At 41.4% G+C, this 18,918-nt stretch overlaps 3 protein-coding genes across 8 annotated transcripts; 2 read left to right on the plus strand and 1 right to left on the minus strand.

The window, feature by feature from the left end:
- Window positions 1-7: 7 nt before the first annotated feature.
- On the minus strand, window positions 8-6,782 carry LOC104814537. 4 transcript variants are annotated; one of them, XM_010542628.1, is made up of 20 exons: window positions 6,636-6,782; window positions 4,736-6,222; window positions 4,401-4,601; window positions 4,119-4,202; window positions 3,843-3,902; window positions 3,719-3,763; window positions 3,420-3,616; window positions 3,196-3,323; window positions 2,817-3,093; window positions 2,605-2,698; window positions 2,334-2,513; window positions 2,155-2,244; window positions 1,916-1,978; window positions 1,564-1,638; window positions 1,408-1,458; window positions 1,079-1,156; window positions 854-988; window positions 629-736; window positions 489-554; window positions 8-401 (listed from the first exon to the last, which is right to left on the minus strand). In XM_010542628.1, exons 2-20 carry the CDS (start codon window positions 6,044-6,046, stop codon window positions 327-329), a joined length of 3,318 nt encoding a protein of 1,105 aa, XP_010540930.1. In that variant the 5' UTR covers window positions 6,047-6,222; window positions 6,636-6,782; the 3' UTR covers window positions 8-326. The 4 variants fall into 4 exon arrangements, with proteins under 4 accessions (XP_010540930.1, XP_010540929.1, XP_010540928.1 ...); XM_010542627.1 differs by adding an exon at window positions 6,321-6,407 and having other exon boundaries at window positions 2,817-3,323; XM_010542626.1 differs by adding an exon at window positions 6,321-6,460 and having other exon boundaries at window positions 2,817-3,323.
- Window positions 6,783-7,380: 598 nt separating this feature from the next.
- Window positions 7,381-9,876, plus strand: LOC104814538. 3 transcript variants are annotated; one of them, XM_010542630.2, is made up of 4 exons: window positions 7,381-7,961; window positions 8,518-8,604; window positions 8,712-9,203; window positions 9,328-9,486. In XM_010542630.2, the coding sequence occupies exons 1-4, from the start codon at window positions 7,617-7,619 to the stop codon at window positions 9,382-9,384; spliced, it is 981 nt and encodes a 326-aa protein (XP_010540932.1). In that variant the 5' UTR covers window positions 7,381-7,616; the 3' UTR covers window positions 9,385-9,486. The 3 variants fall into 3 exon arrangements, with proteins under 3 accessions (XP_010540932.1, XP_010540933.1, XP_010540931.1); XM_010542631.2 differs by having other exon boundaries at window positions 9,334-9,486; XM_010542629.2 differs by having other exon boundaries at window positions 7,384-7,961; window positions 8,712-9,876.
- Window positions 9,877-14,631: 4,755 nt separating this feature from the next.
- Window positions 14,632-18,675, plus strand: LOC104814539 (receptor-like serine/threonine-protein kinase ALE2). Its single transcript, XM_010542632.1, has 8 exons — window positions 14,632-15,111; window positions 15,676-15,783; window positions 15,875-15,988; window positions 16,174-16,548; window positions 16,632-16,892; window positions 17,045-17,434; window positions 17,543-17,783; window positions 17,855-18,675. The coding sequence occupies exons 1-8, from the start codon at window positions 15,039-15,041 to the stop codon at window positions 18,522-18,524; spliced, it is 2,232 nt and encodes a 743-aa protein (XP_010540934.1). The 5' UTR covers window positions 14,632-15,038; the 3' UTR covers window positions 18,525-18,675.
- The last annotated feature ends 243 nt before the right edge of the window (window positions 18,676-18,918 follow it).

Genomic DNA, 18,918 nt, shown 5'->3' on the forward strand with positions numbered 1-18,918 from the left:
CAGAGAATTCAAAGGCAATATTTTTTTTGGTTCTGTATATTATTAAGCAAAATAAAAATCATTCTATTTTATTTTACAAGATGGTCACGTTTACCGTTATATCCTATAAAGAAACAAATTCAGATGCAAGTGTCTTTGCACTACGTATGACAAAATCTAATGTTAAGCTGTGTTTCCTGTCAGAGGACAAAAACCTGCATTGCGTGTAGGGTAAGTTACCAACACTAAAAAGTAGTCGTTACCCCTCCCTCCCTCCCTCTTGCTTTATTATGGGTTTGGTTTCTTCTGTTTGCTTTTATGAATCGTGCCTTCGTCTACATGTAATGTTAGATATGCCCGTTCTCGAAGCTCGACAAATGATGGTCCGACTGAACACTAAACAGTTGCGTGTCTACGAATAACTGCAAAATCCCGAGGGCAAACCAAAAACTAACATTTTGAGCATTCGGGTTCTTAAGGGGTTCGATCTGAAAGTGTTTTTTTCTTACCTTGATGAAGGGTCTGTCTCTGCTGGGAAATGAATCGATGAAGCTGTCCTTGAGAAGTAAAGATACCTGAAACCAAAGCACGAAACGAGATTATTAATATAATAATCTTCACGATGAGATGAGACTGCAAAATAAGTTACCCTGTCGCTGTTGGATTGAACGCTGGTTATTGTATGAGACTGTAAATCTGCACAGAGTGACTCCATGTATTGCCTCATCACTGTTAAGAACTCCCTTGCCGCATCAGCCTGGGGAATGATCATTCGAAAATATGAGTCGGCACCAGAGTATGAACACCCGACTACTAAATACACACCATAAATGCTCGCAAAATCAAATCTGGACTTCGAGTTTTTTGACCCAACCTGCACTTCGTTGCATTTATTGACCTGATTTCTTCTGGCAACCGAGCTCTGATGAGCTAGTGTAGAATGTATCGGACTCAGCTGAGCCATGAGTTCTCTACGGCGAGGTAGTGCTGGCAAATTACACGTTTTCACCTGAAGAGACGCAGTTATAGACATTTGAGATTGTTGATGATCAGTATCATGGATCTTTGAAAGTAGTTTTAATAATAATCCCAAACCGACCTGGTTGTTTAGAACATTCACTAAAATAAGATTAGACGTCTTAATCTTCCAATCAGCGGGTTTGCTCTGTACGCCGACCTGCCAATTTCAGGAACCGAAACTGAGTTCAAAAACCAAACACATTTAGTATTGTTCTCTTCATGTAAAGGTTTTCAGTTGGCAGGAACAATCTTAATTTGTAAGCTTGCATTTCTTTCACATATCCCTCGACCACTAAATCTATCTCCTTACAAAAAGTATGATTTCCTCATATAAGTCTACTAATACCATCATCATGAACTTGTTAAAGTTTGGTATAGACACAGAGTGAGAGCCAACAGTAAACTCACAAGGAAAGGAACAGGAGCCTCGAGAAAATCAAACATCCTTCCTGGCAGAACCTGAAGTCGATCGATAAAACTCATGATGAGGAAAATACAATTGGGCTAGCCTACTGTTTTTGAATTCATGAGGAATCAGCAGATGAACCGTGATGTGAAGCTTACAGGAAGTAATAAACTCTGCCACTGAAATGGCCGAATCATCGGGATGAGAGACATTACCGTGGCTGACAAAACACCCTGCAATAATTAAATGAATGGTGTAAAAGCTGGAATCTAGTACATCCAGATGATTTAGCTCCATAAGCCCCAAACATATCTCTCATCATGAGATATAGAGAAGAAACAGGTAAGAGAATTGTGCAGAACCTTTGACCAGGAAAATCTAGGACTAGATTTCAAATTTCAGTTCAAAAGTCCCTCTTTTATCAGAAATTTTGGACAACAGTTTTTTAACTCCCAGAACTAAAAACATATTAAGAAAAGAAAATAATGATCAGAGGAAAGAATAACTGACCAGATTTGCGCAGACTACCACAACTTGCTTCTCTAACAATACTCCAGCAAGCAGTGCCACAATCTAAAAGGGGCAAAAGAAATACGTAACTCGATAAGTTCGTTGGTACTGGTGAAATCAAGAACTCAAAGCAGAAGACGGATAGATAACAGAAGCAAGAAAAATTGCAATTTGTATGGAGCCTTCTATTCCAACACCAAGACAGGAACAGATAAAAAGATGGTGTGAAGAGGCACTACAGTTTCGAGAGAAAGAACACGGCACATAGTTGCCGTTGTCCATGTCGAGAGAGCCAGGGCTTCTTCAGCAGCAGCAAACCTCGCATTTACCTTCCACAGAAGAAAAAAAAATATAGTCTTAATAAAGACAAATATGCAGATATATTGCCAAAGGGGAGTACCCCTGAAAAGAAACATACCTCTGAAGCATTACAGGAATCAGGATATCCTTCCCACAGTCCAAGGGCTGAAACAGGGGGACGGGTGTACTCAATCGCCTGTAAATGATCTAGAGGCTGGAAAACTAATTTACTTCCTCGTGAAGGAATTTCCAGAGAATGGTAGCCGCAAATTATTTCCAGAGAACCATTTTTGTGGTCCTATCAAGGAGAGAAGCCATACAACATTATACAATTTTGACCAAGGTGTTGGAAAGTGAATAAATGGGAAAACGCTAATTGATCTCCTTACCCTGGCCCATTCAATAATCAGGTCCCCAAAATCATTTTCGCTGTTGGATAAACCGCCATCACCAACCTCATCCAATAACACGCTTCTACCTGAACTGCCATGCATAATAAGGTATATTTTAAGTTGTCTGTATAAGAAGAATCAGAATACCATTAGACAAAAACGATGTAGATAGATCATGATTTTGACAGAGATGAAATGTGTTAATCTACCAGAACACAGAATCGGAGCTTTCAGTACGCTCTACGGGCCTGATCGTAGAATCAGACAAAATAACCTCTGGAGAAGTGTAGCCCTTTTCAACGTCTTTGTACATTTTTTCTGAAATATCCATGCGGGTATCAGATGCTTCAGAGGAATTATCATCATAGCATCGAGCGTCCTCCTTTCTCCAATCTCTTTCTATTTCCTTGGCATGACTTGCCTCTGAAGAATCACTAGTGACAACACTGTCAGGAGACATAGGTTCCGCAACCTTCTGAGAAGCGACTGCAACATCATCATCAGATATAATTCCCGCTGCAGCAGCCGTGAGTGCTATGACACTGTCAACTGGTATGGCAGAAGCCATCAAATCATTGGGATCCCTACCAGGTGAGTCGGTATTTCCATTGGTCTGATCATTTGGTCTGGAAACTGATGGGGCATAACATGAAGCAGCAAGGGACATCTCACTAACAAATTCTGTTATCCGCTTCAGACGCTCCTGTGCAATCAGACTGCATCAACAATGAAACACCATCAATTCATGTTTCTTGGTCTCCATTAAATGCAAGGCCAGGACAATAATAAGAATAGTTGGGCATTTTATAGACCTGTTTAACATCTCAAAGTGTAATTCAAAAAAAGGAACTCTGGTTAGCAAGCAATAGCATCGAGGTGCAGAAAACAAAAAATGACTGCCTCCTCCACATGAATGCAAGGGTGATGACGTGCTTAATACACCAGGTGGCCTCTGAACAATCTCTGAGACATGCAAGCAAACACCATAGAGGGTTGCATCATCTGCTACCTGACCACGAAAAGTATATCTGTGTCCTTATGCAAAATTTAACTTAGCTAGTACACGTCTGAAATATTAAAAATGAATAAGCCTAAAGAAAAAGAAAAGTACCTTGAATGAAAATATAAATGATGAATCATCTGTGCCCAGATGTTCCTGCAAGAAATTTAAAATAATTATAATATGTAAAACCAGAAGCTGAATAATATAACATCCATATGAAAGCTTTGGGTACCTGCCCATACACAAGCTCGTTTAGATCACTTAGCGATGGTGTCCTCTCCAAAAGTCGTGCCTAACAAGGAAAACCATTTTTCAACAGTTTCTTAGTTGCAACAGATGGCATAGAAGAGCCCAACAGAGACGCTATGCTTTGCAGGGACAGGTAACCCAATATCCCCAAAAGCATTTGCAGTGACAGGTAAATGCTTTTGTGGTTAACTGAGATGACTCCTAACAATTGTACACTGATACTTATTGACAATCGTGGGAAGGAACATATATATCATACCTTGACACCACCAGGAAAACAGAAAGTTGCTAGATCCTTTGGATGCATAGCCATTTTTTTCGCAGGGGGATATCTAAAAAGAATCTGTACATACAAAATGAAAATTAACAAAGGGAATAAAAGGCTGAAGAAAAGAGAAAACCTGCTAAGAAGCGACAGATATAACACCAAGAGCAATTGTGTTAAACAAGGTACATAAATCGTAAATACCATGCAGGATGTAGAGCATAAAAATGGAAAATTCGGTGCACTTATTGAAAAGTAAACAAGTTAACGACAGACCTGAGGCTCTAATATAGGGAGTTGAGGCCCACGATGACGGAGAATATTGTAATCTGCCACTTCATACCTTAACATCTCCATCTCCCATTTCTTCCTTTTACGGAATGCCTCCTCCACCGCCTCCAAATTTGTTTCAGGATGAAGCCCCACGATGATAAAATGTTCGAAAAGTGAGGCTGGCTCCTTATATTTCGTTTGATCCTAGAAGAGACATAACACGATAAATACTGAGCTTATATGCTTCTACAAGACATGAAGCTCCAACTGATTAAGGGTTAAGGGAATACAGAAACCCATTTCAAAGATTTGATATGAAAACTATCGAGGCTGAGTACCAGAGCTTTGGAAGAGTGAAGCTGGTACCACTGTCTTTTCTGGTATGCTAAGACCTCAGGGTTGAAACTTGGCTTATTATCCTCTCGTAGAGTGCTGAACCCACGCCATGCCTTCTGCATGTGAGTTCTCAATTTCTGGAAACTGTTTGTGCGCCTGTGTCCAGGAGTCCCAATTTCACTTTGACTGCGTCTGTGTCCCAGTGTCGGTGACTGTGGTAATACTGGTCCAGTGAAATATATGTTTTGAAATGCTCCATCGGCTACTTTAACAACTCCTGATGTCAACGAAGACGAGACTTGTTCTCCTGTTTCTTCTGCCATCTCTGACTCTCTGGCACCTTGTTCGTTTACTTCTGTCTCATTCCTAGGACTTGCGCTTTCGTCATCTTTTTCTTTCGAACTTGAACTCGGATCATTTTCACCATCCTTTTCCAATATGCTGTTTTCAACCTCTTTTTCATGCACAGTTTTATCTTCTTCCCTTCCATCCTTCCTCATATTATGGAATTCGTTCTCTACAGTTTCACCATTTGGCACTTGTGTACCCACTTCTTCAATCTCTCGCCTAAGAGCATTTGGACCATCTACCTCATCATCCCTTTCTGGGAAACCTTGGTCAGGTTCTTCTTTATCCCTTGATGCAAAACTGAGTCCTTGCTTTTCATCCCTCCCCAACGCAGTCTGTCCTTCTTCCCTATTTAATCTCTCCAATGCATCATTTGAGTCGTTCCCTTCATGTTGCTTAACAGAGTCCCACTCAACTTCTTTCTCAACACTTTCGGATGCACCCCATCCATGTTGATTGTTATCCCTCTTTGAGGCATCCCATTCATCCTTGTCTATGTCCGCTTTCGAACAGTCATGTTCATCTTCCTTTGCCTCTACATCAGAGGAATACCTTTCATTTTTTGTCAATGTACTTTGTTCATCATCTTTTTTACATGAACCCGACATGTCTTTTTCATTTTCCTTCTCATGTATTTCCACTGAGTTGTTTTCCTCATCCTGTGCTGATGCATTCCATTCAACTTCCCTTTCACCTGTCCGAAAAATACTTCGATCATCTCTCCATGATGGTCTACCCTCATCTTCTTTTTCACTCATATCCGATGTGTATCGTTCAGGTTCATCTTTGTCCTCATACGGCATTCTCAATCCATCTTGAGTTCCGGCCCCATAAGGAACACTAGCTCTGTCCTCCCCCACATCCTCCTCCTTCAGGTACAGTCTTACTTTGTCTCTCCGACAAACCGCCAATATGTCGTCCTGCCTATTGCTATTCATTACGCAAACGTCTTCCCTTGGATCCATATCTCATCCGTTGTCAGAGTACAGGACATCTCCATCAAATCAAACACTTAAGCTCAGATACCATTGTAACGCGATCCACCGGATTTAAATCCGCAAACTTTCCTGTCCCTTGATCTCTGGTTCCAACCTTTCCCTCAGAGAACACCAGCAAAATCAATAGGTAGAGAGCATAGATCCTGAAATGTAAAAATGGCATTAATAAATTGGGGGGGGGGGGCAAAACTTTCCCATTATAGAAAACAAGATCAGCAATAACCCTTCCGAACAAAAGTACCTCCGAGTTCTCCAGACACGGGTATGAATTCAGGTCCCGACATATCAACTCAATATGAAACAGACTACCTCGCAAGACCTTCTATTTCTGTAATTTTCCATGCAATCCCTCAAATGACAAATCCTGTTTATAGCGAAACCCTAATACCGAAGCGATTCAACCCATTGGGAAAAAATCAACGAGTTCTAATGACGAATTCAAGCTTCCAGCTCAAAACAGCTGGGGGACATTAAAGCATTAAAGAAATCTCGAATCATACAGGATTATGATCACATCAATAGTAAGCAGAATCGGGGATTAAAGAGAGAAATATACCTCCATATTCTCCAAGAAAATCAATGCGAATCAAACCATGAACATTTCGAACAAAAGAGAACAAACTTGTAACGGAAGCTTAGGTACGGAGGGAACTCAATGAATGCGCGGTTGAAGAGAGGAGCGAAGATTAATGGCAGCAAATTGGAAATAATTCTTCTCTTTTTCCTTTTTGGATTTTTTAAATTATTATTTCTGTGGGGTGAAAAAAGACAGTTAAAAAAAGTTGGTCCTAAAATTAGAATTTTATGAGTTCCCTCGCGATAACAAAGGAGGATAAAACCTGAGACCAGGAAAAGAACAGCTCAGGTGCTATTGTTTTTTTTTTGGGGTCATTTCTCAGTATATTTATTATAAAAACGTTGTGTTTTGAACATATAACTATAATTATTACCAAAAATGAACACAAACAATGATTATGATGGATTGTAATATGTTGCACCACATGAATACATTTGTAATCTCCATCAGATAATGTGATTTCATTTATAAATACTGAGATTAAAAAAAACCACAAGATCACGAATTTATTTATAAAATAATTCAATATACATAAACTACAAGTCAATGAGCACATGAAATTTAAATCTTTAATAAAAACCTTGAGGAGTTGTTTGCACTTGCAGAGGCCTTCGCTTGGGCCATCCACAGTATGATGGGCCTAGCCCAACTAATACCAGCTGCTTATAATGACCTATTTGCCCTCCATTTCGTGCCGCATTTACCTTTTGTCCCATGTTTTACTTTTTCGGCTTCTGCTTTCTTCTTCTTCTTGCCCTAATATTCCCACTCTTTTGTTTCTATTTTCTGCTATTGCTTGGGAAGCAAATTTTCCCGAGAAAATATCAATTCGAAGAGGGCGAAACCCTCCAACGCTTAAGAATTCAGTTTACTTGCTGAATTCCGATGGTCGTACGTCCGATCGAATTTTCTCTCCTGCCTTAATTTTCTCTAAGTTTTGTAATAAGTTGAATTTCACCGATGGGTTCGATGAACCCTGTTGTCGTTGATGTTAGCTCTGATGAAGAGTCTGATCCTCGATTAGACGACTTTGAGTGGCTCACAGAGGTTTTGCAAGCCGTTAGTGAGAAATCGGGCAGTTTTGATGAAGTGGAGGTGGTTTCCGAGGTGAAGGGTGACTCAAAAAGTAAGCATCAGAAGTCAAAGCCGTTGAATTCGACAGTGGGTGATGAAGAAGACGACGACGATTGTGTGGTTTTGGACGGTGATCCCGAGAAGACGACGGCGGCGGCGGAGACTGCAGTTGACGATGATGATAACGCGGCGGAGAGTGATGAGGTGCTTGTGGTTGGGCAAAAGGGTGAGGTATGTTGCTTCTAATCTTCCTTCACCTCTCACAATTTCGACCGTCGATATGAATATGCGAAGTGGGAAAAAGCATGTGATTTTTATCTTATGGGAGAAACTATATGATATTCAATGGTAAAAATGACTAGATATGAACTGCAATCATCCGATCTTCTGAAATTTGGAGGGTTCATGGCGATACATACCTTCCTGCAGTTGTGATTATGTTTTGTGAGAAAGCATGGTCCCGATGTCCAGGTTGGGCTATCGAGGATTGTAGTTTGACGAGGTGAAGAATTTAAACATTGGGAACTCTGCATTATTACTGGAAACTACTACTGAAATTCGAGATAATTTCTTGGAGCGGGAAACTGGTCTTCTATCGAAAAACATGAACTTTTCGGCCAGTAATTAGCGATTATGATCATTCAGATTGAAGTGAGTACAAGATCATCATCTATCCTTTTGATCAGTTGAGGGAATATCATATCATTGGACTCTTTTTCTTGGTATCATCTTTATGCAGGCGTTGAACTCATTGAGCTAACATCAAAAAGCATTATTTCTTTTGTAGATAGCATGTAGAGACTTCCCTCATCCACGGCATTCTTGTGCTAAGTACCCCTTCAGTTCAACATCACACGAAAAATACTGTGACATGGTAAGCATGTAGAGATTTCCCTCTGATTCCCATTGTCTGTCAAACCGAATCGACACGTTTCTGTAACCCTTTCCCGTTGTCTTTTCGGTTTTCACTTGTTTTTACAGTGTCATTGTTATGTATGTGACATCCGTGCGCCATGCCCATATTGGTGTGTTGGAGTTTCCAGCATCGATCATTGTCATGCCAATGACAAGGAGGACATTTGGAGGAATCAACGCGAGTACTTCAGGACCGGAAAGATGCCTTCCAGACCGGTATTAAAACCTCCTCTGGCTCGGGTTCCGTCAATGGTTACCCAAGTTCATTCAAGGAATTCTACTTCGAGTATCATAAGGTTATCCCCACAAACTTTGCCACGAAGCCAGGTCCCGGGGATACAGGCTTGCTCCTCGTCCACTGGTTTTCCAAAGGTTAGATCCAGTCGTCGGATCGGGCAATCAAGATCCATCCTACAGAATCACGGGTTGCAGCATCGATCCGTGATGTTACTGAGCGGTGTTCGCAACAGTGTCATCCAGAAAAGTAGAGGTCATTACGTCGGTCACCTAAGGTCCCGAGTAGCCTCTTCCACGAGCCTGATACCGGAAACTCCACAGGCGAGTGGAGCCGGGTTTCTCTCTAAAACGGGCTATGCTCCATTGAACGATCATAACAACATCGGAAATTATTGTAATACTTCTCAAGGTTTACAATGTACTCATAGTTCTCCTCTGTTGGCAGAGGCAGACGGGTGGCGAGACCCATACACCCAACTGGGGAATCGACAGCAGAACATGACCGGTTACTTCTCGACCGTGCCAGTGCCTGATCCTCTAAGCCATGTGTTCACTCGGCATCCGGACCAAAACCTTTCTGAATGTGGGAATCATCAGATTGAGACAAATCCAGATCTGTTTGCTTCTGCAGAAACTCGGAACCCTGCAGTGGCAGCTGGTTCGTGCCATCAGACGTTTCAGCAACTGGGAACTAATAATGGCTCGGTGCAGGGCAAGTTCTTGTCAGAGTTTGAGGCATGGCTCATGGACAATGCAACCGCCGGAGTTAGCCCCTCGGCCGAGCCGGTTGGTCCAGAGGAAGGGGCATTAACGTTTGATTTTGAAACTTTCTTGAATAATTGACTTATTGGGGATTAGGGAAGAGGAGTGTTGATGTTTTATACTATATTTTGTATAGATTTATGAGAAGATTGTTTAACTAACAGTCTGTCGAATTTGGAAGAGTGTACGTTGTAGCCAAGATGTGTTTGCACTTTGCGCGTTGAAGATTATCGTGTTCGTGCATGTTTTCTTTTTCCTATTTTTTTGCAAGTGGTGCCCCATTTGCGTCTCACGCGCGTCACCTGAACGGCGTTCGTGGCTGCTTTCGCCGACGCGAAGTTGGTGGCCCTTAGTAGCAAACGGCACGTAGTTTGAAGATGAACCTCTCGAATTCGGCTGCCTCAAAACGAAACAGAGAGTAAGGTTGGGAGAAAATGGTGTGTCCACGGTAAGTAAATTAATCTCCAGCGTTATTGATACAATTTTTTCCCCCTTTTTTCGGTAGAATACGTTCAAAGACTTTGCGTATTGGAAACGAGATGCTATTTTTTTTTCATGAACTGGAGATATGGTTGCAAAATTATTGAGCAAGTAGGAATATGGTGTATCTGACATTAGGGGTGGGCACGGGCGGGTACCCGGATTTTTTAGGGTATCCGGATCTCGATCTCGGTCTCGTCGGGTTTTTGATTAGAATGTCTCGATCTCTATCTCGCGAAACTCGCGGGTACCTGCGAGACTGACATATAAAAGTGAGAAAATAACTAAAGAACTAATAATATTCTAATCACAAGGTATCTTGCCATGATTAGCCATGGAAATTGTTATTTTTCGGCAGAGCCATACCTAAAAATAGCACATTATTCGTTTTCTTCGGGAAAAAAATTTATGTAGCTAGATGGGGTTTTGAATAGTAATAGTTTTTATTTTGAGTTTTTGGTTGTTGATTGTTGGTTTTTGAATTTTGGTTTTGTAAATCCAAAAAAATAAATTTTTTTAGTTTTTAGTTGATTATTTCATTAAAATGGTTTTCAAAGTTTTTAAGAAAAACAATTTTATAAAAATTTGATTGGTTATGTTTTTTGTTTTTGAAATCCAAAAATTTAAAAATCCCAATCATTCATATTCGGAGATATGTTTCATAAGCATTCTAACTTTTAAAATAATCTATTTAAATTCTTAATTATCAATAGGTCCAATCCAAATAAGTAGGAGTGTCCAAAGTTCGATCCGGTTCAACCAAAAAATAATAGGTTTCGGATCTAAGTTTTTTTGACCGAAAAAAATCGGATTTTTGGACCGAGTTCACATCGAATTTCGGGTTTGATTTGGATCGGTTTTTATCTTACTTTCATATAGAGTTTCCATTTCATTATTTAATATTTCTCTTTCCTTTTCCATTAGCTTGATATTTTCTTTTTCATGAAATTCCATCCTTTGTTTATTTCTTCGGTTTCTTCATATTGTCATTTTTCTTTTTCCTTTTCCATGAAACTCCTTCCATTTGCGTAATCTCTTTTGTTGTGAGTTCTTCCATTTGTTTGAGCTTCTTTCCGAACCTTAACAAAAAAAAAAAAGGCATAGAGAAATCAACACAACCCTTTTTACCAGGTTGGTGCCATGACATTCAAAAATTGCGACTAATGTTCGAGAGAAAGTAAACAATGCTCGAGAGAGTAGCCCTTCGGGGCCAGGTCAGCTGGTTGGGAGCAGGGGAGCAACTCCTTGAGGTGGAGGGATCGAACCCTGCCGTCTCCCTTCCTCTGACGTGCTCGTCTGTCAGCCTATCACAATGGGCTGATTTACCTCCTACGCGTGTGTTGCAGGTTCGTGCGCGTGGGTTTGGAGTTTGACCCGCAGGCGCCTAAGCCCAACTACGGCCCGAGCGTTAGGCGCGCCTGGTGGCCAGATCCGGTCGGGGACTGTTAGGCGCGGGTGGTGCCCAGTTCGTCTCCGTTTGTAAGGGTAGATAGTCACGGGATTCCCCAATGTATATAAAAAAAATGCTCGAGAGAGTATTAGTGCATCCCTCCACAAATCCCCATAGCCAACATTTTTAGAGAAGAAAGTCGATACTGTGCGACAAATATTTTTTTTATATAATGATTGGAACTCGCCCTCGACCCTTTGGATCGGACTTCGCAACGCCTCACAACCCAAAGAGTCGGACGAATGACACGATATCGCGGACGGTAAACTCGATGGCTCAACGCAGCAGTCGGCAAACCATGCCCAGTAGATAAACCACGCCCAGCATATATCAATATATTATTATTATAATAATAATATATTGATATTTTTTTATATCAAGATAACAAACAAATTTAAATATAAATATAATCAAATAAAACAAGTGCACGATTTCGCTCAACTAACCAAAGAAAACACACACGCACGCCAGTCATTTCGCATTGGAGTTCATGTTTGCGGAATGCGTGTGGAATGCATGGATGTGTACTTTAATCGTTTTCGACGGTCTGTCACCGCCAGCCAGTGGCGTATCTAGACAAATATATTAATAGGGACAAAATTATTTTTATGATGAACAAATATAAATTTATAGGGGCATTTCATGATTTTATTTAAATTTTTTAAAAAATTTGTATGGAAAATTAAAGTTTTTAATCAGTTGAATGGGGGCATATGCCCCCATATTGTTGCACGTAGTTCTACCACTGCCGCCAACTTCTCCGATCTGAACAAAGGAAACTAAGGTCAAGAACGCAACAAAATCCACGATAAGGAGGAAGGAGTGTGGCTCGAAGGGCCCCGTCCACCGTTCGAATCCATTTGATGGGGAGGAAGGGGTGTATTTATCGTATGAGGGGGTGTGGCTCGTAGGGTCCCTCTCGACGGTCACTCTAAATGCTACTTTTGGGTCCAGGAGATGTAGGTTGGGTCGAAGGCTCATGTGAACCTACCGGTTAACCAAAAAAAAAAATCCACGATGAGAGCATGAGACAGTAACTGTCAAATGTGTAGCATATGTCTTCTAAAATGTAAAACATTCACGTGTTTTTATATGTGAAGCCCATCGGCAAACTTACGAAAACAAAATAACCGAAACGCATGAGGAAATGGAAACAGATCATTTGCATTACTTTGGGGATAGTTCAGATGGAAAGACGTGTGGATATCGATATCAAATATAATAGCCATATCCGTACATACCAAAATTAATTTTAAAATCATGCTTTTCATCTATAGTATCATATCATATGTTTTTTTAAAATGCTAAATAAGAAGATATATACAGAAAAAATAATGCTAATATAACTGGGTTGGGATTTGAGATTGACAAAACTGCTACTGTATCATCTGAAGAATCATTATGTGTATTATGCCAACAAATTAAAAAAAGAGTTTTCCTAATAATAAACAGTTAAAAAGATCGCACCATAATGATTTCTTGAAAACGTAGAAATAGGACCATACCAAACGACATGACATGGTAAGATTCTGTCAATGCTACCATGGACCAATTTCATATACATCAATGGGCTCATGGAAGCCCGATGGGCCTTATAAGCCCATTTACAGGGTTTACCTAGCCCCGTTTCCTTGTTTACAATAATATTTTTTTTTTATGGTTGATGTTTGTGTGTTGCATAATTTAAAACTAATATTAAAACTCGAAAGTTTCAATGAAGAAGATGAAATGTTCGAGTCAGCAAATAAAAAGAAAAATTTGGATTTTTTATTTTATTTTTTCTAGACACTGCTTGGATCAGTGAATATGACGTACGGTAAATGTTTTCTTTCTAATCCGAGGAAAAATGTTACATCAGTGTTCAACATAAGTTGCAAAAAGAAGTAACTCTATATTTCAAAACTTAAAATACACTGCAGTTTGAGGCTTTCCTAAGATTAACCTAATGTCTTTTAATGGAAGTACACAAGAGGTTTTATTTAAAATATTGGGGATATTTTCATATTTAACCAATCTACATTAATTAAGTATGAGCTGGATTTCAGTAGTAGGTTTTGCAAATTGAATAGAGGCTGGGGATGTAGTAAACTTGATTAAAAATCCCTAAACCATATTGAACTTGGGATTAAACACAGACAACAACCCAACACAAATTAGAACTAACACGAACACCAACAAGTATCAGACTCGGCCACAGACGGCTTCAGACCAGGGACTGCTTCAGACCCGTGACGGCTCAGGAGACGAGGGTATTGGTGATCCTTGTCGCCATCATTGTTCTGGTCCTTCTTCGGCCACCACCACGGTCGGGGTTGCGTCTGGCTCCAGGACCGCTGCTGCCGGGACTGCGCCGTGTCTCCTAAGAACTGAACACACGAGAAGGAAGACCGCAACCAGAACAATGATGGCGACCAGGATCACCACCGCATTCATGCCGCCCGATTTCCACGGTGATGGTGCTGGAGGAGTGAACTTTGGATCATCATCTTCCATCTTCATGGTTGTTTTTGTTGTTTGGACAGAGAGCCGCCGGTGTGTGTGAAGAGGAGGGAATTCAATTAAAGGGTTTTTTTTTTCACCAAAATAAATAAATTAAAGGAGGCATACATAAATGAAGGGGGGGGACCGCACAGCATGAACTGGGCTTACGTGAAAGGGCTCCATTAGTCTCTCAGAGCTAAACATCAAGTGCTGGCCCAAGTAAGAGCCCAGCGAGGACGTAATGGGCCTAATGACCATGTTATTTTTATGGTTTTTTTATTTACAAATTTCGTCTTCCCCTTTTTTTTGGGTTGAAAATTTGGTGTTTAATTGAGGGCCCAAACAGAGCCCAAGTAGGCCCAAATAAACATCGTTATGGTGGTGTGACGGTGCCAAACGGCTTTTAGTTTCGTCGTTTCGAGGAGAGTAGAGAACACGCGCTTGATAGGAGCGCGTTGTTAGAGAGGGCATTATCATCGCTTTTCCATTTCTTCGAAAGCGGTCTCACTCTGGAAACACGCTATCCTACGCCCTTCCCACTACCAGCATTAAAGTCCCTCTCTCTCTCTCTCTCTCTCTCTCTCTCTCTCTCTCTCAGTTCTCCTTCTGCTTCGAGACACTTTACTCTCTCCCTCAGTGGTCTCTCTTCTCTCTACTTCTGCCGGAGAAATTCTCTTTCTCTGCGCCTAGAGGTTGTTCGCTCGCCAAATACGCGCGTCTATGCTTCTGCTGCACAGATCACGAGCCGCATTTCGTGGATCTGTGAATCGATTTGAACTCGCTCGCATTGTGCAATCTAGGGTTTTTCCGAGGAGGTTTTGGTGGGTTTGCCCCTTGAAATCCATGTTTATGAAGCCATGAGGAGGTTTTTGCTGGACTTTCGGTTGCCACGAGTGCTTCGCTGGAGGAACCCTAGGGCTGTACGGAGAGTGTACGGCGCGACCGTGGAGTCTGGCTGTCCTCATTGCTGACTGTGGTATACTATGCGGAACTTCGCGATGCTGCTCCTTCTGCTCCTCGTTCTTCACTTTCTCAGCTCTTCCCCCCTTTGTTTTGGTACGGACTTTCTTGTTTTGCCCTCCCATGCTTTTAGTGTGATTGAATGCTGGTATAATTAGGAAACCAAAAAGGGAGTAAATTACTCGAGTTATTGCTCCCACTTGACAGGTCAAATTAGCTGTAGCAGCTATATTTAGAATGTTAGCTTCGTTTTGAAGCCATTTTATTGTGGTTTTATTATGTAAAAGTCAAGTAAAAGGGCTTTGAGTTGTGGTTTATTATAAGATTTTGAATCCAAAAGTGGGAATTTGTAGTTGTGAAGCGTAAGGATTACGGCCATTTCCGATACCTTGGGCCTTAGCTGACATTGGAACTCGTAGTAGAAAGTAAAAGTCAAAGAGCTATGAGAATTTTGAGCAAAGATCCAATTAGTCTTTTCAGCGATTCCATTGAGAAAGGTGGAAGAATTTGCTTAACCGGAACTCTATTTTTCTTACAGTTAGCATTCCTCATGGTTTACATTTGTAGACATTCTCTATTTGTTGCTACAATTATCTCACTGGTGTGCTGTAAATTGAAACTGCCCACCAGCCCCTTATGAGCTTGCTCTATCATTTGCAGCCACTAGGCTATTTCCAACGAGTTTACTATTTACTAGATCGCATCAAATGCACCATTTTCATTCTCCTGCGATGTCCATTGCTGCCGCACCTTCACCTAGTCAGCAAGGTACCTCCTTGGTTACATTGTCAAGACAAGACCATTCTAGTGAATTTTTCTCTTTGATAACGAGCATTTGTCATCCTCTTTTTATTATCAGCATTGTCTCCCACCTCGAGCAGGAGTCCCTCGCCAAGACACCACAATCATCACCATCATCGTCGGTGGCACTTAAAACCCAAAGAGACTGCATCTTCACCTTCAGGACATGATGGTAATTATCTCTTTCTGTTTGATTATTCACTTCATCCTGCTTGCTTGTGGCATGGGTAATCTTCTGTTTAAATTTCTCGTTGCTGTAATATTAACTCGGTGTTATTGTCTGGGACTTAAGGCAAAGAGTAATAATCACTGTTAACGGTCTGTTCTACTGTATTATCATAATACTGTTATGGGCAGATTGTGGACAGACATGTGTGGAGCCTCTCACTTCAACTCCCTATGGCCATGGTTCACCATGTGGCTGTGTTTTCCCCATGAAAGTTCAGCTTCTACTAAGTTCTGCTCCATTTTCTATTTTTCCCGTTACAAATGAGTTAGAGATTGAGGTTGCTGCTGGAACATACTTGGAACAAAGCCAAGTGAAAATAATGGGTGCTAGTGCTGACAGTGAAAATCAGGGGAAAACGGTGGTGGATATTAACTTGGTTCCACTTGGAGAAAAGTTTGACAACACCACCGCAATTCTTATTTATGAGAGATTTCGACACAAGAAATTGACTCTGAATGAGTCTCTTTTCGGTGATTATGAGGTTACGTACATAAGTTATCCGGGTAAAAGCCCAAACTCTTGCAATGTTAATTTCTTGCTGTTTTCTTATTTTCATTCTGGTTGAACCTTTTAAGCTGCTTTCCAGGACTTCCTTCTTCTATTCCGTATGGAGGTCTCCAGGGAATTCCTCCAACTGCAAGTGCTGGAGGTCTGCCGATAACCGCAAACTTTGTCAGCGAAAAATCTGGAATTGGTTTTAGAACGATTGCCATCATTTGTTTGTCTGGTTTCGTGCTCGTTCTGGTTTTGGTTGGAGCTATATCTATAGTTGTGAAGTGGAAGAAATATGGAAAGTCGTCAAATGCTGTTGGCCCAGCATTTGCTTCATCGATGAATAAAAGATCTGGTGTGTTTTATCCCTCATTGGCTTTTCTATCGATATTCCCTCAAATTTTTATTTCCGTTTAGTTTTGTGACTCGAATGATCCTTCTATCACACATCTGGAGAATCAAATGAAAGATGAGATGTAAATTCTGAATCTGTACTTGCCTTTGCAGGCCATGGATCTATGCTATCCAGCAGCATCAGAAGCCCGGGATCAGGTTCTTTCATGTCCACTATGGCGGCATGTGCTTTATCGGTTAAAACCTTCACACTCTCCGAGCTTGAGAATGCGACTTATAACTTCAGTTCCAAGAGGATTTTGGGTGAGGGTGGATTTGGTCGTGTATATCATGGGACTATGGAAGATGGAGCAGAAGTTGCAGTTAAATTGCTAACAAGGGATAATCAGAACCGAGACCGGGAATTTATTGCAGAAGTTGAGATGCTAAGTCGATTACACCATCGGAATCTTGTGAAGCTGATTGGGATATGCATCGAAGGCCGTACACGGTGCTTGGTGTACGAGCTAGTCCACAATGGCAGTGTGGAATCACATTTACACGGTACATAACCTATACCGATCTTCAAATTAAATTATTCTTCGGTATCGTTGCTTCTCATCGCTATCACCATCTCCTAAACCCTCTTAAAAATCCTTTCCTTTTTTACAGGTGATGACAAGGAAAAAGGCCCTCTTGATTGGGATGCCCGGTTGAAGATCGCCCTCGGAGCAGCGAGAGGACTGGCTTATCTCCACGAAGATTCGAACCCACGAGTAATCCACCGAGATTTCAAGGCCAGCAATGTCCTGCTACAAGAAGACTTTACCCCAAAGGTCTCAGATTTCGGATTGGCGAGAGAAGCAACCGAAGGAAGTCGGCATATCTCTACTCGAGTCATGGGGACCTTCGGGTAAATATCTTTAAAAAATCATTTTTTTGAGAACCCCCTATACAATGACTAGAACAAAAAAACATTTGCAGGTATGTGGCTCCGGAATATGCAATGACGGGACATCTTCTCGTCAAAAGCGATGTATACAGTTACGGGGTGGTACTACTTGAGCTTCTCACGGGGAGAAAACCGGTAGACATGTCTCAACCTCCGGGACAAGAAAACCTCGTAACTTGGGCAAGACCACTACTGACGAACCGAGAAGGGCTGGAACAGCTGATCGATCCCTCACTGTCTGGAACATACGATTTTGACGACATGGCCAAAGTAGCGGCCATCGCCTCCATGTGCGTCCATCAAGAGGTATCGCAAAGGCCGTTCATGGGCGAAGTGGTTCAGGCTCTGAAACTGATATACAACGATGCGGACGAGACCATCGGGGATTGTCACAGCCAGAAAGAGTCGTCCGTTCCTGATTCATCGGACTTCAAGGGCGGTGATCTTGCCCCCTCGGATAGTAGCTGGTGGAACGCGACGCCTCGGTTAACGTACGGGCAAGCCTCGACATTTGTAACAATGGAGTATTACAGCTCGGGACCACTGTCTGAATCGAGCATGGCAGGGGCAAGAGAAGGAGGGTTGTCTCTGCCAAACAGGTCGGGACCGTTACGACCGGTACGGAGCAGAAGGAACTTGTTCAGATCGAGAGGAAGCATGAGCGAACATGGCGGAACAGAGTCCAGACGCTTCTGGTTCTGAGATTGTATGGTGTTTTCGGCCATGAAAATGTACATTATCCACTGTCTCTGTACTGTATGTATTTTCATTCCCTTTCTTTGAACTTTAAATTTATTCCTGTTTTTGTCAGGACATTAAGTATAATCTAATGATAATTGACGGTCGTTTTGAATTTAGAAAGGACAAAACATAAATTTTAAAGGAAAAGAGGGAAACCAACAAAATTTAGAAATGTGAATCACACTTCCCAGCCTCTCTGCGTCTCCCGATCTTATGCTCATGCCATTGGTTTAAAAACTGGAAAAAAAAAATCTGAAATTGGGACACCCTCCTCGATCAGTGGATTGGATATCCAGACAAATGAGATCTAGTACAACTCCCAGAAAAACTCGAAATTTGAGATTGGATTCCGATA

Source organism: Tarenaya hassleriana, unplaced genomic scaffold (assembly GCF_000463585.1).
Source record: "Tarenaya hassleriana unplaced genomic scaffold, ASM46358v1 Cleome21, whole genome shotgun sequence".
In the NCBI taxonomy this organism is placed as follows: domain Eukaryota; kingdom Viridiplantae; phylum Streptophyta; class Magnoliopsida; order Brassicales; family Cleomaceae; genus Tarenaya; species Tarenaya hassleriana.